This window comes from Brassica rapa, chromosome A02, assembly GCF_000309985.2.
Source record: "Brassica rapa cultivar Chiifu-401-42 chromosome A02, CAAS_Brap_v3.01, whole genome shotgun sequence".
Classification (NCBI taxonomy): domain Eukaryota; kingdom Viridiplantae; phylum Streptophyta; class Magnoliopsida; order Brassicales; family Brassicaceae; genus Brassica; species Brassica rapa.
This window is the reverse complement of record NC_024796.2, coordinates 30,601,461-30,626,364: the sequence shown is the minus strand read 5'-3', so window position 1 is coordinate 30,626,364 and position 24,904 is coordinate 30,601,461. Positions and strand designations below refer to the sequence as shown.

Here is a 24,904-nt window from a genome sequence, read left to right as displayed (position 1 = left end):
TCTCTCTTCGTATAGACCCCACGATCACGCATCCATATGAAAATGCATGACACATATACAAAACGTCATCGTTAATGTGCAACAGCAACACCCAAAGCAACCGACCTACAAATACCCCCTTGTCCTTTCTCCTCCTCCTCCTCCTCCTCTTTACTCTTCAAAGTCTCCGCCACACACTTCTCTCCATTGAAACTCCTCTCATCTTTCACATAAACACCTACAATGGCCACTTCATTCTCTACCTTGACACCTTTTCTTTTCATCCTCCTTCTCTCCATCTCCTCCGTTCTTGAAGCAGCTCATCACCACACGGCGGCTCCAGCTCCGGCTGTAGACTGTTCGATGCTCATACTCAACATGGCTGATTGTTTGTCCTTTGTTTCCGCTGGAGGCACGGAGGCTAAGCCGGCTAGTTCTTGTTGTAACGGGCTTAAGACGGTGCTTAAGACCGACGCAGAGTGTCTATGTGAGGGGTTTAAAAGTAGTGCTTCTCTAGGCGTTACTTTGAACATGACTAAAGCAGCAACACTCCCCGCTGCATGCAAGCTTCACGCTCCTTCTATGGCTGCTTGTGGATGTAAGATCTATTAATTTATTAACATTTTTCATTTCTTAGATTCTTTTTGATTTTATAGATCTTTTTTTTTTGTTCAACTGATTTTATAGATCTATGTTCTGTATCCTTGTTTTTTCATCATTTTTAGTTTATTTAAGAATATTTTTTTGTGAATTTGTACTGATACTGTTTTTTCATTTGTTTTTTATTTTGTTGGCAGTGTCCGCCGCTCCTACTATGGCACCAGGTATTTTATATTTCTCCTTTGTTTGATTTTGATTATTTTTTACTCTTAATTTTTGTCTCATGCAATGTTGTTTCCTGTTATTAAATGCTAAATGAATTTTTATTTTATTTTATTAGTTGATCCTTTTGAGACCATCTGGGTTCTGTACTTCCGTTTATATTTTAGAACACCTACAGTCGCTAGCTTATACATGTGACCATGACATGACGAAGGATTGTGCGGATATATAAAAAAATCTTTAATAGACTTGTAAACATGAGACCACAATTATAACTAGTCGTCATAATTTTATTTCAAGGTGTTTATGTGATTAATTAATTAAAGTTTCTTAACCCATGGAATCATTATTTTGACCAGGTCTTGCTCCAGGAGGAGGTGCTGTAGCTGCTGGACCCGACTTAAGTTTTCTAGCTCCAAACCCATCTCCAGGGAACCACGGATCTTCCTTGCTTCCCTTCTCCTTCACCACCATACTCAGCACTATGTTCTTCGTATTGTTCTTGTCTCGTGTCTAGATAAAAGCCTTATTCACCAGCCCGATTTGGTTGTATGAAATAGCTTTGGGTTTAATTTGGGTTTTCATGACTTTAATAGTTTTGCGTGTCTTTCGAGTATTCTGTTTCAGACCATGTCGGGTTTATGTTCGTAGTTTTACTCTTTAGTTATGTTTCACATTGGTCCTTTTATCTAAGAGCATCTCTGATTACTCTTATATTTTTTTTTTTTTGATAACTCTGATATCTGGGCAGTCACAATCCCAACTATCTCCCGAAAGAGATTCAGCGCCCCAACAGAAGGAATGTTAAATCTCTTGTGACCAAGACTCGAACCCGGGTGGCGGGCAGTACAGTTGTACCTCCTTTACCACCAAGCTACGAGCGCTTGGTTAAAGAAAAAAAAAAAAAAATTCCTTTGGTTTTCCTAAAACAATTCCTTTGGTTAAATTTGCTTATATATTATAATTGGTGGTTACTCTTATATTGATGGTTACTTGTTAAATTTTTAGTTTTCCTAAAACAATTCCTTTTGTTAAATTTGCTTATATATTATAATTGGGTTGTAGCATTATGCACCATGTTCAAGTAATTCAATAAGCATAAGTGGAAACATTAATCTTTCATTTTATGGGCTGTAGAACTTTTTAATCTAACTGCAGTGATTAGTTTAATAATAGCTTATCAGATTCGAAATTCAAAAGCATGTAATGATTAATCAACTGTCCGTAATCACACGATTATTTCCCACGTAAATTTTCAACTCTGCTCGCGCGAACTTTCCAGCGCACGTTAGTTCCCTTCCTTCACCAAGACAAAAAAATATAATAATAAATAATTAAAAAATAATTAAACAACCAGAAGAAGTTAAAAAATAATTTTAAAAGTATTGCAAACAATAATTACTCTCTCTCTCTCTCTCTCTCTCGCTCCCACCAACAGACGACGACGACGATAACCGCTTCCGGCAGAGTCAACGGCGATCGCTTCTCGCCGTTTCAGCTACTTCTTTCGAATTGATCTCTCTCCAAGCTCACAATCTCGGAGACGACGAAGACCAGATCATCGCTAGAATCAGCTGATCGCTACGTTCCTTCTCCGTGAGATCAGTTCAATCTCCGGTTCAAACTCCCGATCGCCTCCGGTTTACGGCGATTCGATCGAGTAAGATACGAGTAATCTCTATTTCCATCCGGTTTATCTCGGTTAGGTTAGCCTAAGGCCTTCGATTGAGCTTTGAGTTGGTTACAGAGAAGCGATTAGGTTTTATGAGTGAAGGTTTACTGAGAATCATCCTAGGGTTTAGAGACTCGATTCGTTTAGATCCGTCTCTCGGATGATTACGCTAAGCTGATCAGAATGACGATGGGACGGTTTCTATCACTCGTCCGAGGCGACTCATCCGAGTCGCCTCGTGAGATCACCTCACCGAGTAACCTCATCGGCGAGTCCGCTGGCTCCAATGGTTGGCTCATTAGGTTCTTCGATTCAGCTTTCTTCTGCGAGTGGATCGCTGTTAGTTACCTCTACAAGCATCCTCACGCTGGAGTTAGGGACTACTTATGCAATAGGATGTATACGCTTCCTTTATCAGGTATCGAGAGTTATCTCTTCCAGATTTGTTATATGATGGTGCACAAGCCTAGCCCCTCGCTTGATAAGTTTGTGATTGATATCTGTGCTAAGTCGTTGAAGATTGCGTTGAAAGTGCATTGGTTTTTGTTGGCTGAGTTGGAGGATTCGGAGGATAGTGAAGGGATTGGTAGGATTCAAGAGAAGTGTCAGATTGCTGCTACTATTATGGGTGAGTGGTCTACTCTCATGCGTGTGCAGAGTGAGGTTTCGACCCCGGGGAGTAAGAATCAGGTTTTGAGTAGGCTTTTGTCGTCGAAACAGAAGCTCTTCTCGTTGAAGTTGTCTCCTCCGATGCAGAAGTCTTTGTCGTTCTCGCCTTCGCCGGGGAGCAGCGTTCAGGATGATGGTAGTCAGTTACCTGCTGAGGACAGTAAGATTTTTAAGAAGCTTATCCCGAGTCCTAAAGTCAGAGATGCTTTGATGTTTAGAAAGTCTGGCGAGAGAGATGATGAAGAGAGTGAGAAGGAAGGGTTTTTCAAGAGGCTCAGGAGGGACAGCAAAGGTGAGGGGGATGAAGCAACGTCTAACTCAGAGGGTTTCTTTAAGCGTCTCATGAAAGATAATAAATCAGAAGATGAGGAGATAACGAACAGTTCCGAGGGGTTTTTCAAGAGGCTGTTAAGTAGTAAAGGAGAAAACGAGGAATTGACATCGAGTTCAGATGGGAATGGGATGTTTAAGAGGTTGTTACGAGATAATAAGGGTGATGAAGAGGATTTGAGTGCAAATTCGGAGAGTTTCTTCAAGAGGTTATTGCGAGAGAATAAAAAGGATGATGAAGAGTCAAATGCAAACTCAGAAGGGTTCTTCAAGAAACTATTCCGTGACAGCAAAACTGAGGAAGATAAAGTTCCTAAAGCAATAGATGATGAGGACAAAGATGGATTCTTTAAGAAACTTTTCAAGGATAAAGTTGATGACAAACGACATGCTGATGAAAAGAATGATACGGATGGAGCAGTGCTTGCTGATGATAAATCTGGTGAAGAGGATGAAAGGGAGGGGTTTTTCAAAAAGTTATTTAAGGAAAAGCCTGACGACAAGAAAGATATTGTCAAAGCCGATGACGGGAGTGAAAGCGAGGGTGACGAATCTCCAGAATTTTCTCTGTTCAAAAGATTATTCCGTACACATTCAGAAGACGCGAAACCTACTTCAGAAATTGAAAATACGAGCAATGGCATAGTTGAAAGCAGTCCTGGGACAGAGAACTTTTTCCGTAAATTGTTCAGAGATCGTGACCAGTCTGTTGAAGATTCTGAACTATTTGGATCAAAGAAGCACAAAGAGGTCTGCTCTCATTTGACTTGTCCTTTGTGTTTCTATCTTATTGCAAATACTGGGTTTAGCTGCACTGTTTGATATTCGAGTTTCTTTCGATCCATATCTTTAGATTCATTTGCCAAGATTTTTGTAGGATATAATCATAAATATCTGCTTCTTGTGAAATTTGCTTGACGCAAATGTTGGCTGAAACAGGGTGGTTGTCGACTGCAATTAATTACTTATCTTATACTGGACATTCTTTACTGTTATGTGTTCTTGATTCTGCGCATACCAATCTTTCTTATTATAACCATTGCAGAAGCGGCCAGGTTCACCTAAGCAGCAGGATGATACTACAGCTGGTAAGCCCCCACTACCAAAAAATACCGCTTCACAGTTCAGGAAAGGGGCTTACCATGAGTCATTAGAATTTGTACAAGCGTTATGTGAAACATCGTATGGTTTGGTAGATGTCTTTCCCATCGAAGATCGGAAAATTGCGCTTCGGGAGGTGATTATTACACTTGACTTTCCGTCTGGATGAATAATTTTAGACTGTTAAATTATAGCTTTGTAGCAACTGACCAGACTTCATGTTTCTTCTGTTTGGTTTTAGTCTCTCGCAGAGATCAATTTTCATTTATCTGAAGCTGAAACCACCGGAGGTATTTTCTGAAACTGGATCTTACGAGGAGATATTATTTAGAGGTTTACTTTATTTGTGTAGCTCATATATACTTAGCCGGAATGCGTTATCTCAGTCACGTATGATTTTCTCTGAAAGAGTATGTGAAAAATTTACCCCGTTCTAATGTTACTGAGATCTAAATCATGTATCTTGTCTTGAAAAAAGTAGTATATCCTTTTTATCATGTTTCTGCTGCTTATATAAGTCCAATGTCTGGTAGATGTTGGTCCTTGTTTTGGCTGGTTAGATTTTCAGAACATATTGCAATCTTTCCACTCTTGTTTGGAGATTTTTCTCCCACTCTTGATTTCTCTTTTACGATCTTATGATTTCAGCTTTTAGAAGCAGTTTAGATTCCTGTTTTTTTCATCTACGTTAATTCTGTTGTGTAACTGTTTTTTTTAACCAGATACTAATTTTTTTCCTCAATAACCTTCCAGGAATTTGTTTTCCAATGGGAAGAGGAGTTTATCGTGTCGTTCATATTCCTGAAGATGAATCCACTCTTTTGAATTCTAGGGAAAAGGCGCCGTACATGATCTCCGTAGAAGTTTTGAAAGCGGCAACACCCAGGTAAATTTGAGAAATTTTAAATTTCTCAAAAGTAATACTTATCCACTGCTTCTTAAGAGTAATACTTATCTAGTACCTCTACTGGGAAGTTATTCTTTTTATGTCCTGTTTGTCATACCGAGTGTAAAAATTTATATGATAGCCATCTCTCATTGTTCTTTTTTTGTTTTCTGAAGCAGTGCTAAAGATACATCGATCTCCCAGAAGCTTTCTAGAGGGGGCATACCATTGGCCAACGGGGACGCATTTTTTCAAAAGCAACCTGCATGGGCTTATCCACTATGGACTACTCAGGAGGCTTATCGCAACAGTGCTGACCGAATGTCGCTATCCACTGCCCAAGCAATTGACCAGGCAATGACTCCTAAGCCCGACGTGAAGGTGAAACTTGTCAGTGTAAGCTTCTCAGTGGAGAGTTGTACTGCATCTCTTGAATCACTGAGTGATCCATTTGATGATGTCCTGGCTGAGGCCCCAAAAACTGGGCTAAACTCTGATTTTGAGTGGGTAAGGGTGGTCGTGACGGCTGACCCAGGACTTCGAATGGAAAGCATTCCTGATCCAGCAGTCCCACGTAAAAAGGAACATCGCCGTGTTCCAAGTACTGTTGCCATGGAGGAAGTAAGGGTGAGTATTTCTGGATCGATAACTTGTAGAAGGCAATTGCTTGTATACTTTTGCCATTTGAATTCTATATGATACATGATGTACTTTTTCTAGTGGTGGATTTAACTCTGATACTCAATTGAGTCGTTATTTTAGTGCATGTACTTGTTCTTGTCTTGTGCACTTCAATTACTTACAGTTTGAAATTGTTGCATGTGTTCTATTTGTTATTCTTCCTCTACCCGTCATTAATCCTCAGTTTAATAATTTATGCAGGCTGCTGCAGCAAAGGGTGAGGCACCTCCAGGCCTTCCTCTCAAAGGGGCTGGTCAGGATTCTTCAGATGCACAACCAAGGGTAAATGCATGTTTAACAGATCTTCCTTTTCTTGTTCTGAATTTTGAACCGTCTATCTATTTTTTGTGATGTTCACAGGCCAATGGTGGAATGCTAAAGGAGGGTGATGCCTTATCTGGTGAACTTTGGGATGGAAAGCGAGAGAGAATTCGTAAAGCTTCAATATATGGAAATTTACCTGGTTGGGACCTGCGTTCTGTAAGTGCTGCATAAAACCATACCCTTTTATCTTTAGTATTAGTACATGGGGTTCCCTATCAAGTATATTCCTCTAAATTAAGTTCGTTGATGATGACTAGAATAGGTATTTGTGTCAACTAACGTGATATAGCAACCGAAGTTTTCTGTTATTGGGGTTGATACTGTTGATCTTCCATATGTAGAGGAGCATAACTCGTGATTCCAGATTTTTAAAAGGATATTAAGTTCCTGACCATATCATTTTTCTCTTTTAAACCTGCAACAGTGTAGACATCAAAGTATTGACTGATGCATGAGTCTTCGACGACTCTTTGAGAGGCCCATGATAGGCTTCTGCTTTCGATTCTCTGTAAAGCTGCATTTGATGTTATTTTTATTTGCTAACATTGAAAAGCTGATGTCAAAGGATTTAGATACTTTCCTTGCGTAATCTTTACTTAATTGTGTCCTTGTGTGCTGACCATTTTGCCATACGATACTTCTTTCTACCTCTGTTTTTAAAAGGCTGTAGATCTTCGCAGATCATTGTGAAGAGCGGTGATGACTGTCGGCAGGAACATCTTGCTGTGCAACTCATTTCTCACTTCTATGGTGGGTGATACTTTCTTATATCTACTAGTGTCTGTTAATATCCTATTTCCTAGGGTATGGTTCCTCATTTTTGTTTTTATGTCTTCTTATTCTGTTAAAGACGATTACATTTCCACCTTATAGAGAATTGTCTTGTCCATGTGCTAGATATATTCCAGGAAGCAGGTCTACCCCTCTGGTTACGTCCTTATGAGGTCTTGGTTACTTCTTCGTATACTGCCCTTATAGAAACAATTCCAGACACGGTAATTTTGAAACCAGAGCCCTGTTTAGTTGCTACGTTGTATCCTGTCATCATTTTCTTTCATCATTTTCTTACAATGGAAGCGTATGTAATAAGTGCCATTTTCCATTCCTGCAGGCTTCTATTCATTCTATCAAAAGTAGATACCCCAACATCACTAGCCTACGTGATTTCTTTGCTGCGAAGTATAAAGAAAACTCTCCTAGTTTTAAGTTCGCCCAGGTAAATGTACTGTTGAGGTAGATCGTAATAGTTCAATTCAACCAGGATGTTGGTTATTTTGTTTCATATAATAATTGACCAATTCTTAGTTTCTTGTGCCGTATGCCATTTTATGTATATAACCTTCCGAGATGGCTTCTTTTGCAGAGGAATTTTGTTGAGAGTATGGCCGGATACTCTTTGGTCTGTTACCTTCTGCAGGTACATCTCTTAGCGGCCCCTTCTCTGAGTACAATGTTTATTCACCTATACGGGCATATTAGTGCGTTGTAAACAAAGGGATTTATAGGTTTTACATGTCCTGGTGCCGTTTTTATGTTTCATGAATAGCATGTTAAGGTGGTTTTAAAGGCTCATTTGCCCATGGTTTTCAATTGGTTGTAGGTAAAAGATCGTCATAATGGGAATCTTCTCTTGGATGAAGAGGGTCACATCATACACATTGATTTCGGGTTTATGCTTTCGAATTCTCCTGGTGGTGTAAACTTTGAGAGTGCTCCGTTTAAGTTAACTCGTGAACTTCTTGAGGTAAGAGATTCATTCTTTCTCTTAATAACAGATTGGTTTTCGTCCCTTCAAACTCCTTTGTGCTTAATTTCATTGAATCCTTTAGTCCAAATTTATACCCAAAAAAAAACACTCTTGTCACAACTAGGTCATGGACTCTGATGCCGATGGGGTTCCAAGTGAGTTCTTTGACTATTTCAAGGTATCCACGTTGCTCTCTCCCTCTTGTCTCTTAATTCTATCTCTTAAGTCTCTTAACCTTTTCTGCGTATAGCTAATTATGTTGGAGAAGAGCATCTAATTGTCGATTGTTTTTAGGTGCTATGTATTCAAGGATTCCTTACATGTAGAAAGCACGCTGAGCGAATTATTCTCTTAGTTGAAATGTTACAGGTATCATCATAATCTCTTGCCTTCTTTATATGAACATGGAATCCTACATACTTATAATATGGTAACAAGCCTAGTTATTTTCCGTGTGAAATTACATATTCTGGTAACATCTTGATCAGGACTCGGGTTATCCTTGCTTCAAAGGTGGTCCAAGAACCATTCAAAACCTAAGAAAACGGTTCCATCTAAGCCTAACCGAAGAGGTAAAGCCTTTTGTTTTATGTCTGTTAAATTCAACTTCTCGAATGATCAACTGTTGGTAACGGTCTTTCTTTTCTTTTGATTTGGTTGGGGTCACGAAACCAGCAATGTGTCTCGTTGGTGCTATCTCTCATCAGCAGTAGCTTAGATGCATGGCGAACACGGCAGTATGATTACTACCAAAGGGTCTTAAATGGAATCTTGTGATGTTCCATCAGCTATTTTTACAGAGGGAAACCAACATAATAAAGGGCTAACCCTTGGGTTCAAACGGCTAAAAACCATGCGTTTTGAGGAAACCCTTTTCTCATAGCTATACTAGCAAAGCAGAATCCTCCCAAAAGGCAGAAGAAAGAAAAAAGCCTTTAACCTGAAGAGAAGCAGATCAGTGTGAGTGGGTGAACAAACCAGTCGCACACTACAGTTTGTGTACAGAGAGATTTTACTTTTGCAGAGGTTTGATTGTTTTATCTTTTACTTTGCTTACTAGAGAGAAAAGAAAAAAAGGGCAAATGCCTCAATTTTCTTACTCTTCCCAAAACAAAAACCCTTTTATAGAGATGACAACTGATGATGTGATATTATTGTATAAATCATGTATTATCTTTTGTTAAATTAGAATCTGAGCACCCAAAAGAAATTTGTGGAACATATAAAATACATTTCTTTGAAGTTGTGTATTTCCATGGATTCTTCCCTTTGAAATGATACTGTCATTATTATTAGTCTCTAATCAAAGGATACAAGAGTAAAGTCAACGATTACAAATGCCACAGTTACTTAACTCTGCGTTAGAATGGGTTTAAAACAGAAAACACATTGATGGAAGCCACAGGGAGCAAGAACATCATAAAGCCAGTTTTTTTTTTAATTTGCTTTCTATGCTCTGTACATTTTCTTGTTGTTCATTTCTTTTTATTCTATTAAGACAATCTTACAATGATGGAAGCTCTGTTTTTTAGAAGCACACATTGTTCTTTGTATGAAAGATAGACATGCCAAATGGAGTCAGTGGGCTAATCCTGATCAGGCTCATGATAACATGATAGAACTGAGTTTGAAGCAGAGATTATGGATCTGAGGTGTAGAGACTAAAGAAAAGCTAACCACATAAACACTCAGAGAATATGAAAGACCTAAAACTTTCTTTAAGACTAAAGATTTGGACTTTTTGCCAATTAGGACAGAAGTGAAATCTCACCTTATCCACCACTGTCCAACCACAATCCTTTATTACATTCACACGTCCACGTCATCATCATCCTCTTTCATCTCTAATACTACTAAATTCTAATTTCTTTCATCCTTCAGCCACCAATCAAAAACTCAAACGCTCTTGACTTTCTGAAGAAGCAACAGAGACAGATTTAATGGCGGCCATGAACTCGAGTGTTCTCACCTGCAGCTACGCAATCTCTGGTGCTAGCTCATCAGAGCTAAACCAAAAAGTGGGTTTGGTGAATTCATCGGTTGGGTTTGGCCAGAAGAAACAGACTGTTCCTGTGATCAAAGCAGCTCAACGAGTTGGTGGTGGTGATGATGTTAATGGAAGAAGATCCCGCATGATGTTCTTAGCTGCTACACTCTTCTCCACCGCTGCTGTCTCTGCTTCTGCTAATCCTAGCGTCTTCGATGAATACCTCGAGAAGAGCAAAGCCAACAAAGTAAAGTCTTGAAACGTTCTGAATCTTGAAATCTCTAAGAATGCAAATTAATGGTTTTATTTTTTGAAAATTATGGTTAATAAGAACTGAATGATAAGAAGAGATTGGCAACAAGTGGGGCAAACTTTGCGAGAGCATTCACCGTTCAGTTCGGAAGCTGCAAGTTCCCTGAGAATTTCACAGGATGTCAAGATCTTGCCAAGCAAAAGGTTATTCTTAAAACTCAACCTTTTCGTTCTTTGAGAGATAGACGATTCAATAGATTATGATGTTCTTCTTCATGTTTTTTTTTTTAATATATGCAGAAGGTACTATTTATCTCAGAAGATTTGGCGTTGGAATGCGAAGGCAAAGACAAGTTCAAGTGTGGTTCCAATGTTTTCTGGAAATGGTGATCATGTTTGTATCCATTCTTATGTAAACCCAACAATGTATCTATCTATCTATCTAGCTGTTCATCAAAGTTCTCATATCCATTTGAATCTACCGTGTTAAACACTAATAAGAGCCATTAGGAATTACATCTCACATTATTCTAACTTTACCATAGAACAACCTCAAGAACGTTACGAAGAAAAAAATTTGAATAGTACAAACACATAACTAAACTCATACTCGACCCTTAAAAAATAAAAGGAATTTCCTAAAGATTGAAAAAGAAATGATGATGATGATGATCATAACAAGGAGTTAAGACAAGAGCGTGTGTTTACGTACAAAAAGAGACCGACTCGGACTAAGTTTTTTTTAATCTCAAGTGGCGATAGCGTAAGTGAGAGTCTCTACCTCTTCGGGTCGCCAAATTGACTTTTGAACAGAAAGCAAACCTTCTTTTTCCTTCGAGTAAGTCATACGCACTTCCCATTTCATCGCTTTCACCATCGCTTCCACCTCTTGTATCGTCTCCGCGTCGTCCCTCACTATCAGCTTCCCTTCCGGTCTCAGTACCCTATCCACCTCCGCAACAACCGCCGTCAGATTGCACCTGAAAAACAGAGTTTGTATTAGTTATTTATCATGTTTCTGTTGGAAACAGAGAAACTCTTTCAGAGACAACAGACATACCTTTGTTTGAGTTTGGAGAAAAGATGATCGGCGTGAAGAAGATCATATGATCTCGGGTAAGTACTGAAAGATTCACACCAATCGTGGTAGATACCAAACAGTCCTCGCTCATAGATTATTGCTAACGTGTCTGGTGAATCTATTGGAACCACGTTCATCACCCACACTTTCATTTCTCTTAGAGCCGCTGCAAATCTGCAAAATGAACACAAACACACAAACATTAAGTAGGTATCCTTTAGAACCTCTGTGTTTTTTTTTTTTTTAATTACCCTCCATAAACGGCTTTCATGTCCATGACATTTCTAACAGTTCCCCAGTTGATTCCTAAGCCTTTAAGGTATGATTTGGTCACTACTCGTTTCCAGTGCTCATAATCAGCGCTGAAATCCTCTGGTGCCGCTTTTCCATAAACTCCGGTCTGCGAACTCGATAGCCAGTACGGTGGTTTATCTAATCTCGCTGGCCATTGCTCCGGCCACTGAGATCCACGCTGCGTTTTGTCTTCTGGTGCTGTGTGCATGCATGCTTGAAGTGGGACTTTCCTGTTAAAATCCACATCCAGAAACATGTATATGATAAAAATGTAAACTGTCTGATTTTTAGAGCACAATTCCAAAACAATTATAAAGAAAAAAGATCATACCAAGATGCATTTGGGTCATCAGATTCGGCACAAATTGGAGGATTTTGTTCTGATCTGCTTGTGTAGCATTCATTTGAAGTAGGCTTTTTGTAAGTAGCTACACCGATTCCGTTGATCTTGTCCTTGTTAATAGATATGAGTTCCCAACACATTTTCTTAGTGAGTTCACTCATAGCTGCCAAATTCGCCAACATGAGGTGTGAGAAAAAGGATGTTCCAGAGCAATTATATATGGAGGATAACGCTTTGTACTACCTTTCCAGATTCCAACATCTTCTGTCTTCTTCTGATAAACAGGAGTAGCAGACCACACAAAGAAGCCTCCGGGTCTCAATACACGGTTTAGCTCCAGAAGGAGTTTTCCACCTATCCATGTATAGTGCACACAAACATCAGAAAGCTAACAAAGATTTTGACCAATCAACAGAAATAGATAGATGGTAAGGATCCAGGAGGAGTTTTCTATCCAAAGACTACATCTATGAGACTATGTCGGTTATATGCAACTTACCTTCTATGTGCCATGGCACTCTACAGCGAGCACAGTGAACAATGTCGAAAACTCTGCCAGGGAAAGGTAGCCTCGTAGTGCCCATCACTGCAGAAATAGCAGGAATGCCTCTCTCAAGAGCAAACTGCACTTGAGCTTCATGTTCGTCTTTAGGTGCAAGGGACATTGTGATCACGTCTCTGTCGAAGAGGAAACCTCCAAAGCTTGCAACACCACACCCAACATCCAAGACCACACGCGAGCGTTTACCCCAAGCGATATCAGAGACAGACTGTAAAGCATATTTTTCATCAGCACAAATATTACTTTTAAAGTGATCAAAGTACAAACCAGTTCAAACTTTCTAACAAAAGAACTACATCTGACTACCAACCTCCTGTATGAAATCGATGTAATGAAGAGCACCATGCTTGAATTGGGTTCCTCCTCCGGGAAATGTTAGATACTCACCGGTCACTTTAACCCAATTTTGATGCCCTTTATACTCAGCAAGCTTGGTATGAGGGACGTTGGTGTACCAGATCTGCATAAACGAAAATAGTATTAGATTTTTAACACACACACACACACATATATATATATATATATATATATATATATATATATATATATATATATATATATATATATATGATAGAGGGGTGAAAGTCAGCAGACCTTTTCTCGACTTTTCGGCCACTCAATTGGCCGCTTATATCCTTCAGGCAAAGGAACGAGACAGGTGGGTGGGCTGTCTGGGCAATGCCTCTCACGATGCTCATAATGTTTAGTACTCTTAAGACTCCTAATGGCTTGCACATTATCAAGACAGGGGATGTAATCCGGCCCGGCGGTTGTATTGCAGACCTTCCATTTGAAATCAATTTGATCACCAGAACTCTTCTGAGCTTCTTTCTCCTTTTTGGATTCTGTGGCCTGAGTTGAAAACGAACCGTTTTGCGCAATAGTTTCATTCACTAGCTCTAACTGTGCCCCACCTGAGGTCTCGTTTTTAGGTTGACTCTCTTGCTCCACATTTGTCTTGGAGTTTTCTTTCTCAGGCTTTGTTTCAGCACCTTCATTGCCTGTCTCATCGTCACTGGACTTTTTCTCAATTCCATCAGCCTCGAACTTCTTTTGGTTCTCACCATCCTCACCGGACTCATTATCCTCCGTCTCCGGCTTAGTTTGCTTTTCATTAGAGTCAGGATTCTCTTCTTCCGGGTTGTCTTTCAAACCTTCAGTCTCACTTTTCGTCTCACCAGATGAAGTAGACTCTTCTTTAGTCTTCTCTTCCTTGCTTGAGCTCTCATCACCATCTCCTTTTTTCTCCTCCTTGGGTGTTTCACCAGCTGCGTCTTCAGGAGGGGTCATCTGGTTCTTGATCCCATCTTTGTTGTCAAGAGGAACCACGTCAACACTCTGATCTGGTCCAAGAGAGGATGACGTCATCATCCAAATCCCGACTAAGCATAGCGCCACGAACACAACTATAGTCACCGTTGAGCAATAGCTCGACGCCGGCCTCCTGGTGTTGTCTATCCTAGTGTACCTTGGCTGTGCCATGACACTCCTAATCCAACAAAACGTTTTCACACCTACCTACACAGATAGAGAATCAATGAAAACAGATGTTAGGCAAGCATTAACGAGGCCTTGCGCATGGTTGTTTAATTGAATTCTGAAGATGCAACAAAAGGCTATGTCACCAGATCTGCTTAAACCCCTAGCGATTACAGTTCAAACCAGATACAGAACGAACAACGAGCTATATCGAGTGGCTAGAATCTCGAGAAAATACAATCAAATGAACAAACGGCGCATCGAAATCACTAATGAAACTCTAAAATCATATTGGCGAGGCCTTGTTCATGTTTGCTTAGTTAAATTCTCAATGTAACTAGACGAAGGTAATGTCACCAGATCTGCTTAAACCCTAGCGATTACAGTGTAAACCAGACGAACAACGAGATTATCGAGTGGCTAGTGGTGACATCCACATGATATAATCAACAAACGAAGTCATCTATGAGCTTAATAACGATGAGAAAATAGCAGATCGGAAGCAGATCTAGGTAGAGGAACTAGTTTTGAACATCGTCGCGATCATCACTAAGCTACGTAAGGTTTAAAAGCAACAATCGCCGTAGCGAGAAGAGATAGAGAGGAATGTGCGTGAGGCGTATACCTGATACAGGCGATGAGCAAATACGAGAAGGCGAGAGGAAGGGAGAATCGAAATCGCGAGAGTTGCAGCTACGGAGCCATTTTCTTTCTCAGTCGTCACTTTCTCGAGAAAATTCGAATGGCACGGGATAAGAGAGGTCTGCGATTGCGAGATAAATGTATATATATATATATGTGTGATAGAATCATAGATATTGATTTAATTTAATTTACACTTTTTAAATGAACATAAGTTGGTATTTATTTATTAGTATTAATTAATTTTAATTTGGGGGTTAAAATCATTTTTTTTTTAATTTTTGATGATAATTCATCAATAAGCGGAGAGAAAGAGGGAACTACGGAGCTGGCGTGAATTTAGTGGTAGATTTTTTTCTTATAAAATCTGTTAATTTTTTTTTATATATAAAATATGTTTAAAATTATTTCTAGTTAGGTTAAGTCTAGTTTAGTCAATTACTAACGACCTTAATCCATGTTTTTTGTTTATTAATTAGAATTATATATCATCATGATATGAAATTTGTTGAGGGGTGGTTACTTTTTTTTTTTTTCCGTCAAGATTTTATTTTTAGAAATTAAGGATCCAAGCCCAGCAAATACAAAGGCAAAAGCCCAAACGATATAACACTTAAGGCCCAAACAACACATGGCCAACTACTCCCAACTACATAAGCCTACGCCCCAAACAGATAGAGGCCCGGACGACTTAAGCAGGCCCGCATCAAAGAGGCCCAAACACGTGATGAGAACTTTCTCCTCGGGGACGACACGCGTCCCATCCGCCTCAACCTGACCGAGTGCTCACTGAAGCGCCGCCGGCACCATCCATCGCACCCTAGTAACGCCGGAGCTCGATTCACTCGCGAGCCTCCACCGAACCACCTCTTTTTGTCCCCGCTTTATCTTCTCCATGGATCGCCTTCTCGATCTATTCAAGAGCTCCTCCAAAAGATCAAAGCCATGAACCACATAACCTCAGAACCAAATCCGACCCAAAATCGGACCACAAACCCTAGTCTACGACGGACATAAAACACCTAGAGCCGACGGCGCCGAGCTATAGAAGCCTTGGCACCCCGGAAACAAAGTCAGCGAAAGAGGAGCTGAGGAAGCCTCCTCCTCCCGGAAGCAAGAGCCGGCGGCGATAGAGCTTATTGAGCCTCTGTCTCCCGAAAACGAAACTGGAACTACCAGACAACTTCACCACACCATCCTCTCCACACGACCGCGCCTTCACACCAGAAACGGAGCCACCGTTGAGACCGTTACCTCCCGGAGATAAACGACGATATATAGCCTGGACCAGGGCTCAGACAAGACGATCTGAGAGAGGAGACGATGGAGAAGCAAAAGGGACAACTTAAACGGAAGGACTATGGTCTCCGACGACGGCACGCGCGCTGACGCGCTGACCGTCCGCCGGAGCCAAAAGCGGATCTATTTTCTCTCTCCGCGTGGGGGTGGTTACTTACATAGCATGATTTTAGCTAAAAGCAAAATCACACTTTTTAAAACTTTAAACTCTTTCGCACACTTGACTCTTTTCCGTTCACATGTGACAAATTTTGTTATTGGTTATTTCCCTGTTGTACTACTTATTACAAGTGGCATATAGCCATAAAATCAATTTTTTTTTTCTTTTTGGACAGCATAGCCATAGAAAAAAAAAGCTGAAGGTAATCATAAAATCATTAGATGAGTGAAAAAAACCATAAAATCAATTAGATGAGGTTATGAATGTAATCATTCGAATTATAGATACTATAAAATTTGGAATTTGGAATGAAAAGTAGTAAATTGTAAGATACAGTTGAGGCCCTATAATTTTCCCCAAATAGCAGTGGCCCAGTATCTACGTCTTTGCTTGTTTTATATGTTAAAACTTAAAGCCCATGAAAGGCATGTGCGCTGTTTCTCTCATCTTCACTACTAAACCCATAAAAAAAAAGAGACTTGTCAACTACTACTACTACTAAAAGAGAGAGAATAAGTATATGTTTTGCTTATAAACAAAATAATTATATTTTAGTACGTACCGCATTTTAGGAAAGTGAACCATGAACCAATGTCGGTCGAAAATTAATTAAATTTGTAAAAAAAAAGACTTTAATTACGTCATTAAGAGAATTAAACGGTAGCTAACTGTGTTTTAACTTTTAACGAAGCAATTACTTTATTGCGCCGAAAAATCAAACAAAACGCATCAAAACGTTGAGTCACTGTGCTCGCTGCAATGGATAATTGTTTATTGACCACGAACATGTGAAACGATCCAAATTCGATATTATAAATCGCTCTCTCCCTCTCTCCAGATCCAACAGAGGTTTCACACTGCTCCGATCATCATCATCATCATCAATCCATTTATTCTTGTTCTCAGGTAACGATTCTATCCTCACCAGCTCGATTTGCGGAATAACTTTTCTTGTTTTCTATGTTCTTTGATTCAATGCCTGACTAAGCTTTTTTTAATAAGTTGTTATGCTCTTTTTTTAATGAATGCCTGACTAATGTATTATAACACTCTGTGATCTTGATTCTTGAACTTTGACAGCAGAGCATAGGAGCTTTTCTTTGTTGCTAAAGAGTTTGATGTTATACCTCCTGGCACTTAATCTAAAATGTTTGGTGGGAAAAGTTGCATACTCAGAGGAGGAAGTGTATCACTTGCCTTGGTTATCCTCATCTTTTTGATGCTAACACTCCTGGTTTCTGAGGAAAACCCACTTCGTTCTTCTCTCTTTGATGTACAACTTCAGTTCTCAGCTTCTCCTCCTCCTCCTCCTCCTCCTCCTCCTCCTCCTTCTTCTTCTTTTTCAGGTACTTTCATTACTTTTCCCATCTTTTAGTATTCAGTTTTTGTTTTGTTTTGTGCAATCTTGTAGTCTGGTTTTGTGATACGTTTTGGTTTCTTGTTCAGTTTGTAACTATGCAAAAGGAAAATGGGTTAAAGACAAGAAGCGACCGTTGTACTCTGGTTCTGAATGTAAGCAGTGGCTATCATCCATGTGGGCCTGTAGAGTAATGGGCAGACCTGACTTCTCATTTGAAGGTTACCGGTGGCAACCGCAAGGTTGCAACATGCCACAGTTTGACAGGTTCACCTTCTTGACAAGGTATGTACCCAATTTTATTGAACCATTAGTGATTCACTTGGCCTTCTTACTTAATGTGATGTACATAGATTGGGTTACTGTATGAATATGTTGTAGTCAACCGGGGCTTGTGGCGAAGCCCAATACGGTGAAGCCACCTCGGTTTGAGTCCCGGCCACCTAGAATCGAGTTCCGGTCACTGAAGAATTAAAATTTTGGCATTGCCAAGGATATGGGACCGACACGTGGGCTAATAACGTGGCTAGTGTGGACCCACTTCCGTGGGAGCCATCATATCCATGTATATAATTTAAAAAAAAAGAATATGTTGTAGTCAGTGCGCGTATATATATATATAAGCCTCCAAATTTGTTTTTAAAAAATTATATAAATTTTTACTTGAGTTAGCTCTCAAAATCTCAGACCGGCCCCTGGTTGTAGTGAAGCAAGTTCTTAAACGTCTCTCATATTGCTTACTGCAACTTTGTTTCTTTTAGAATGCAGAATAAGACGATAGCGTTTATAGGAGACTCATTGGGACGGCAACAGTTTCAGTCTCTGATGTGTATGGCCACTGGTGGTGAAGACAGCCCAGAGGTTCAAAACGTGGGATGGGAGTACGGTTTAGTCAAACCCAAAGGAGCTCTCCGTCCTGATGGTTGGGCGTATCGTTTCCCCACCACAAACACAACCATCTTGTATTATTGGTCAGCTAGTTTATCAGATTTGGTCCCCATGAAGAACACTGACTCACCTCGTCTCACCGCAATGCATCTGGACCGTCCACCAGCGTTTATGAGGAAGTACCTTCACCGTTTCGATGTGTTGGTTCTTAACACGGGCCACCACTGGAACAGAGGCAAGATCGAAGGCAATCACTGGGTGATGCACGTGAACGGAACACAGGTCCAAGGAGAGTTTCTTAAAGATATAAGTCACGCTAAGGTTTTTACAATACGCAGCGTTGCGAAGTGGCTAGACGCGCAGCTTCCGTTGCATCCGCGGTTGAAAGCTTTCTTTAGGACGATATCTCCGAGGCATTTTAGGAACGGAGATTGGAACACAGGTGGGAACTGTAACAATACTGTCCCTCTGTCTAGAGGAAGTGAAATCAATGGTGATGATGGGTCGGTTGATGCAACGGTGGAGAGTGCTGTGAATGGGACGAGGATCAAGATTCTTGACATAACTGCACTCTCTGAGCTGAGAGATGAAGCTCACATCTCAGGGTCTAAGCTCAAACCTAGAAAACCTAAAAAAGTGAAGAGTAACGTGACAGCCACGGCTCCAGTGGTTAATGATTGTTTGCATTGGTGCTTACCTGGGGTCCCAGATACTTGGAATGAACTTTTCATTGCTCAGATTTAAAAAAATACTCATACACCATTTATAGGTAGTTCAGTGGATTGGCTCTGTTTGATTCTTTGTTATAGAAAAGGTTTTGGTTTTGGTTTTGTTCTTTTACATTCTTTCTCGGAGAAAAACAAAAGGCTACAGTTGAGTTTGTTTGTCTTTTACTGACATTTCGACTGATATACATTTACAGATGATTGATTCATATGATTACACAGTTTATATTTATGTAATGGTTTTTTTTTTTTGAAACACCTTTTTTTTTTTAATTGAAACACTATTTATGTAATGGTTACAACTGGGTTGTACAAGAAACATCGAAATAAAAGTTTACGTGTGAGTCGGGTTTGGTGCAGACCGTCTTTCACGTAATGGCAGAACGTGAGTTTTAGTAATACTTATGTCGAAGTCATCATCACCTTCTAGTAATATTCGCAAGAAGACAAAAGTGATCATCAATCGCTTTCTCAAAGAAACAAAGTAGAATCTTGACCTCCAAGCACACATATATTACACATCTAACACGTAGACAATACAAAGAACTAGGCAATACACACACAATTTATCAGTTCAGACAAAATACAAATACAAATACAAGTAGAGTTTCAGTTGTGTCTCAGACACGAAGATTCTCTTCTTCCATGGATTCTCTAACAGCTTTCAGAATCAATGGCTTGAGTTTCTTGGTGGTAACTATGATCCCTCTGTTGTGATCAAGACGCTTTCCTTTTGAGAAGTCCAGAGGTGTCCCTTCAACATCGCAAACGACGCCTCCAGCTTCTGCGATGGACGTGCATTTAGAGCCAAAAGTTCTCAGTGTTTAAAGAGTGTTTATGTACTGTGTATATATAATTATAAACCTGTTGTGATGATTGAACCAGCTGCATGGTCCCATATCCACTCACGGTATCCAACAAGAGTGAAGCGCAAGTACATCTCTGCATCTCCTCTGGACACAGCTGCATACTTTGCTTGGCTATCGATTCTTACAGGTAACGCTGTGATCCCAAGTTTCTGCGTAAAACCGTAAGAATCCCACTTGGTTATGCCAGTTCCGGCTTAGATGGGGACAAGCAGTACGATCGTTCCGGATCCTCCGATTTTTAATAGTTAATTATCCGAATTTTTTAAAAGAAAATAGATATGTATTTTTATGCAACAAATTAAAAAAAAAGTCCAAAAATAATTTATATAAACATATTTTTCAATATACATTTTATAAAAAAAAATATTTATAATATTTATTACCAATTCTAAATAAATATAAGATTTAAAGGTTCAAATCTTTTTGTCCTAAGGTCCATGAAATTATTGAGCCGGGTTATGGCAACATGAGAGCACACTGTAATACACTAAGCAATATCTTACCTTAGCAATGGAACTATGGAGGGGAATTGGCATATGGTATGATTCTAAGAACTTTGCTTCTTCAAGATTCTCATTGCTACTCACTCTCACCTGTCAACACAGTTCTTTCACTCTCTTACCCCACATATCAACAGTTTAGCTTTGGATAAGATAAAAGATAGATACCTCCTGTGGTGGAGAATTGCCATTGAGCGGTTGCACATAAGCTCCTGAACCAGTTGCAGCAAAGAAAAGACATCCAACATTATCCTGGCAAGACTTGTCGTCTTTCTCAACAACCGCAGAAGACAAAGGAAGATTAGGACAAGCCATAACGCCGACCACCACTTTGCCTTCCACAAGCAACGCTAATCCCACAGCGTATTGCTCTCCTCTTACAAATCTAAAACAAGCAGAGAAGTTTAGTACTATGTTGTTATCTAAGTGCTAGGAAAGCTAATTTGTTACCCTCTGGTTCCATCTATAGGATCAAGAACCCAGTGACAACCACTGCTTCCTCCTTGTGATTTACCACAGTCTATGGCATTCAACACATCCTCTGTGGTTATAGAAGAGCCTGCGTATGATTCATCAGAAGCTAGAGTATCTCTCACAAGCTTTGTTATATCTTCTAGAAACTCCTCACTTCCTTTCTTCCGTAGATCTCTAGTATCCTGTAAAAACATTCATGTGAAAACTCGATAAACAAGACCTTTTCGTCAATAAGCTTTTAGAGTTATTACCACCTCTTCTGCTACTAATGACAGGGTTGCAGGTTTGAGCTCCCTCTCTAACACAAGACTAACAACAGCTTGTGATCCTGAAGAAATAATCCATTAGTGTTAGAAGGTAAGTGAACTCGATGGTAAGCAAACGTTGAGGTACAAACCATAATCAGCTGCAGTGACAGGAGTTTTGTCGGATTTTGTCCATACTTCGGATTGCAAGAGAGTCTTCTGAACTCCCTATGTAAGATAGTATTCATTTTATTAGTTTTTTTTTTTTTTGAAAAATATTCATTTTATTAGTTTATGATTCAAAAAGAGAATATTATGTCCAACATATAGGAGTATAGATGGTTGCACGACAGCCTTTGTAACTTGCATTTTGGCTTATCCGTTTCGAATCAATATAACAACAGATGACAAAAAAAAAGATGGTTGCACTTCTTACTTGGCTGAGACGAGCAGCTAGAGAAACAGCTTTCTTTGCAGCGCCTAGCTCCTTCTCGTAAGACATTACAAAGCTCCAAGAATATATATATATATCCTTAGACTATATAGTTTTTAGTGCACCAATACATAGACGTTTGTTACATATATATAGAGTTTACGTATGCATTCTTTGTTTATTCAACTGCATATTTGTTTTTTTGACTGTATATTTTAGAGGTGGTTTCGTGGCAGATGGTGCAGACCATTTTTCACGTTTCAAGTTGACGTTTACGAAAGAAAATTAAAAGAATAAGAATTAATTGAATATGTTCCAGTGTCCGTCAAGAAAAGATATAATATTAAGGGACTTTTGTTATCAGTCATCATATATTAATATTACTCTTAACAAAGATAAGAGTTATCATTAGCCGTTAAACACTAAAGTGTTACTATTAACAAGACAAGAGTTATCATTAGTCGTTAAACACTAAAGTATTATTAAACACTAAAGTATTACTCTTAACAAGACAAGAGTTATCATTAATCGTTAAACACTAAACAAATCAGGTATAAATAATATTTCACCTAATCAATCCACTAATCTTCTCTATATGAGATAACATTTGTATAAGAAGTTTCGCAGAAGTTTGTAATCTTTTTGTCATGATTGTCAATTATTCTTTTTCTTTCTTTTATGAGAAAAGTCTTTTCCATTGGTCTTTCTTTTATATATGATAGAGAAAGAAGCATTTATCTTTTTTTATATTGTCGAGTTTAAAGTAGATTATTATGCGTAGCAATCAATTAGTTACGTAAACATTTGTTGTTTTCTCCCCAAAATTTAGCCAAAAGTTTCCAAATTACATTCACGTAGTATTTCAGATGATCAACGTGTACTTTATGATTATGTTTCAACAATCTTCAAAGAGAATTAGTGTTTTTTATAATATCAAAGTTGAATTTTTTTTTTTAAATGACAATAGTCTCACTGTGTAAAGAAAACACAGAAACAGAGTATTGTATATTACAGCTGCGTGTCAGTGAAGTTTCAAAGAATCAGCTTCCTCTTCTTCTTCTTTAATGGATTCTCTTACCGCTTTCAAAAGCCTTGGCAGTAGTTTATGTGTTGTAAGTTGTAACAACGATACCTCTCTTGTAATCAAGATACTTCCCTTTAGAAAAGTCCAATGGATTCCCCTCTGCGCCAGTCACTTTGCCTCCAGCTTCTGAAAGACACAACATCAGACAAGCATTTGTGTGATCATTCAAGAAGATTAGACCAAAAGATATGTAGATAAGAGTTTAACAACGGGTGAATACCTGAAACTAGGATGGATCCAGCGGCGTGATTCCATATTGATTCAGGTCTTGGTTTGCGTGTAAACCTCAAGTACACCTCTCCATCTCCTCTACATAAAGCTGTACGCATAACACAAATTTTGTTGAAGACAAAAGAACTTTGAATAATTTCTTTATTACTTTCGGCTTGAAGATTTTACACGAGTGAACAAGGATATTTATACAAGAGTCTCTAAACCCTAGTTCACTATTTGCTTAGAACTAATAATTAAAAACGATTTAAATTGCTTAAATAGAAAACCAATATAACATTTGAACATTTTTGTGTATGTAAGGGAATTGATCATAAGGCCAATAAACAAGAGATAATTGCAATAAGAAACCTGGTATCAGCAATTTATCCTGATTGGGATAAAGTAGATTTGAAAATTTTACCTTGAACCAGTCAGAAAATATAGGTTCAGTTTTGTTGGATATTATATGTTGGATCCAGAAAATTACTAACATTTGATCAGATAATGTTGGTTTGGGTCAATAGTACTATCCAACATTTGATCAGATAATTACTATTTATAAAGTATATAGTAATTCTATATCAAATATTACTATTTATAAAATATATACAGTAGAAAATCTATAAATTAATATCATTTATACTAATAAACACGATAAATTAATAAAAAAAATTTGGTTCCAAATTGACCAGTGTAAAATATGACATAATTCAATAAGATAATAAGATAATAATATATTGAAAACTTTTAAGTAAATATATGGTCCCATTAAAATAATAAATTAATAATTATCATATGTAATTTTTATAAACATACACAAAACTATTTGTTGTTTATCTTTCTTCAAAATATATTTTATTAGAGTCTATAATTTTATTTATAGTTTTATCGAATTACATATAAAAGTAAATTTATATTCTATGATATGTAATCATCATAAATAAAACACATCAATAATCTAATAAAAACAGTTAAAAATTTTCTCTATAAACTTTAACTATTTTTAAGACGTTGGAAGAGAATGGCATATCCTATGTCTTATTATTTTGATGTCATTTTTTGATAAAATAAAAATATTTTAAAGATATTATAAATATATTTGATGTGATATTAAAATTCTGAAACATAGTTATTCATATTGATTACGTCATCTCTTTTGTTGGATTCATTTGCATAAAATAAATCTATGAACCCCCAATTTTAAGAGGACATCAAAAGAGAACTTGATAATTTTAATTGTTTTTGTTATATTTTGCTTATATTTTCCATATATTTTATATATAATATACTTGGTTTGTTAAAAATTGTTCTTATATTAATTTTGTTATTTTATGCATATACTTATCATACTTGGGTATCTTTCATCTTTAAAAAGACAAAATTTAAATTTAGTTGAGAAACCAATTATTAAAAAAAATTAGTATAATGATATATCAATGAAACATTTAAAAACAAATAGTTTACATTTTGATGGTTTCTTTTTTCTTCATCTAAATGTTAAGCTTCTTCTATAATTAGTATAATGATGGTTTCTTGTTATCGGAACTTATTTAACAATGGAAGGTTTGCGTGAAAATTCGCTGGCCAAATACCGTCTTGCATGCAAGACATACCTCTCCATGTAACATTGTTGTCCTTTGGCAATGCACCAACTACATACGAAAATGCAAAAAAAAAAAAGTTTGGTCAAGGTTGTTCATATTATATATCCTCAAAGATTGGATCTTCCTTATGTGGAGCAATGAGTAGATGCAATAAACGTAATCAGCAACATTCGTATATTGCTGATCACTTCAACAGCTTGGA

At 38.3% G+C, this 24,904-nt stretch overlaps 6 protein-coding genes and 1 long non-coding RNA gene across 11 annotated transcripts; 5 read left to right on the top strand and 2 right to left on the bottom strand.

The window, feature by feature from the left end:
- Positions 1 to 120: 120 nt before the first annotated feature.
- On the top strand, positions 121 to 1,781 carry LOC103855226 (non-specific lipid-transfer protein-like protein At5g64080). Its single transcript, XM_009132190.3, has 3 exons — positions 121 to 577; positions 777 to 803; positions 1,161 to 1,781. Exons 1-3 carry the CDS (start codon positions 223 to 225, stop codon positions 1,316 to 1,318), a joined length of 540 nt encoding a protein of 179 aa, XP_009130438.1. The 5' UTR covers positions 121 to 222; the 3' UTR covers positions 1,319 to 1,781.
- Positions 1,782 to 2,194: 413 nt separating this feature from the next.
- LOC103855225 (phosphatidylinositol 4-kinase beta 1) lies at positions 2,195 to 9,473 on the top strand. Of its 2 annotated transcripts, none has more exons than XM_009132189.3 (16): positions 2,195 to 4,222; positions 4,518 to 4,709; positions 4,815 to 4,863; positions 5,327 to 5,459; positions 5,639 to 6,086; positions 6,342 to 6,422; positions 6,501 to 6,620; positions 7,145 to 7,214; positions 7,362 to 7,459; positions 7,576 to 7,680; positions 7,828 to 7,881; positions 8,065 to 8,208; positions 8,336 to 8,389; positions 8,506 to 8,580; positions 8,700 to 8,783; positions 8,887 to 9,473. In XM_009132189.3, exons 1-16 carry the CDS (start codon positions 2,657 to 2,659, stop codon positions 8,986 to 8,988), a joined length of 3,375 nt encoding a protein of 1,124 aa, XP_009130437.2. In that variant the 5' UTR covers positions 2,195 to 2,656; the 3' UTR covers positions 8,989 to 9,473. The 2 variants fall into 2 exon arrangements, with proteins under 2 accessions (XP_009130437.2, XP_009130436.2); XM_009132188.3 differs by having other exon boundaries at positions 5,636 to 6,086.
- Positions 9,474 to 10,047: 574 nt separating this feature from the next.
- On the top strand, positions 10,048 to 10,964 carry LOC103855224 (photosystem I reaction center subunit N, chloroplastic). Its single transcript, XM_009132187.3, has 3 exons — positions 10,048 to 10,445; positions 10,529 to 10,654; positions 10,751 to 10,964. The coding sequence occupies exons 1-3, from the start codon at positions 10,152 to 10,154 to the stop codon at positions 10,838 to 10,840; spliced, it is 510 nt and encodes a 169-aa protein (XP_009130435.2). The 5' UTR covers positions 10,048 to 10,151; the 3' UTR covers positions 10,841 to 10,964.
- On the bottom strand, positions 10,964 to 15,038 carry LOC103855223 (probable methyltransferase PMT26). 2 transcript variants are annotated; one of them, XM_009132185.3, is made up of 9 exons: positions 14,835 to 15,038; positions 13,325 to 14,248; positions 13,041 to 13,190; positions 12,668 to 12,938; positions 12,412 to 12,522; positions 12,157 to 12,331; positions 11,783 to 12,055; positions 11,511 to 11,705; positions 10,964 to 11,430 (listed from the first exon to the last, which is right to left on the bottom strand). In XM_009132185.3, the coding sequence occupies exons 2-9, from the start codon at positions 14,210 to 14,212 to the stop codon at positions 11,199 to 11,201; spliced, it is 2,295 nt and encodes a 764-aa protein (XP_009130433.1). In that variant the 5' UTR covers positions 14,213 to 14,248; positions 14,835 to 15,038; the 3' UTR covers positions 10,964 to 11,198. The 2 variants fall into 2 exon arrangements, with proteins under 2 accessions (XP_009130433.1, XP_009130434.1); XM_009132186.3 differs by having other exon boundaries at positions 13,325 to 14,244; positions 14,835 to 15,031.
- Positions 15,039 to 16,191: 1,153 nt separating this feature from the next.
- On the top strand, positions 16,192 to 19,494 carry LOC103855222 (protein trichome birefringence-like 14). Of its 2 annotated transcripts, none has more exons than XM_009132184.3 (4): positions 16,192 to 17,216; positions 17,394 to 17,656; positions 17,757 to 17,952; positions 18,429 to 19,299. In XM_009132184.3, the coding sequence occupies exons 2-4, from the start codon at positions 17,458 to 17,460 to the stop codon at positions 19,297 to 19,299; spliced, it is 1,266 nt and encodes a 421-aa protein (XP_009130432.2). In that variant the 5' UTR covers positions 16,192 to 17,216; positions 17,394 to 17,457. The 2 variants fall into 2 exon arrangements, with proteins under 2 accessions (XP_009130432.2, XP_009130431.2); XM_009132183.3 differs by having other exon boundaries at positions 16,198 to 17,216; positions 17,391 to 17,656; positions 18,429 to 19,494.
- Positions 19,495 to 19,713: 219 nt separating this feature from the next.
- LOC103855221 (SAL2 phosphatase) lies at positions 19,714 to 22,090 on the bottom strand. Of its 2 annotated transcripts, none has more exons than XM_009132181.3 (8): positions 21,805 to 22,090; positions 21,521 to 21,596; positions 21,375 to 21,451; positions 21,100 to 21,305; positions 20,818 to 21,034; positions 20,653 to 20,742; positions 20,145 to 20,298; positions 19,714 to 20,064 (listed from the first exon to the last, which is right to left on the bottom strand). In XM_009132181.3, exons 1-8 carry the CDS (start codon positions 21,868 to 21,870, stop codon positions 19,901 to 19,903), a joined length of 1,050 nt encoding a protein of 349 aa, XP_009130429.1. In that variant the 5' UTR covers positions 21,871 to 22,090; the 3' UTR covers positions 19,714 to 19,900. The 2 variants fall into 2 exon arrangements, with proteins under 2 accessions (XP_009130429.1, XP_009130430.1); XM_009132182.3 differs by having other exon boundaries at positions 21,378 to 21,451; positions 21,805 to 22,087.
- On the top strand, positions 21,369 to 22,012 carry LOC117132147. Its single transcript, XR_004455645.1, has 2 exons — positions 21,369 to 21,600; positions 21,773 to 22,012. It is a non-coding gene; the product is annotated as an uncharacterized LOC117132147 (long non-coding RNA).
- Positions 22,091 to 24,904: the final 2,814 nt, after the last annotated feature.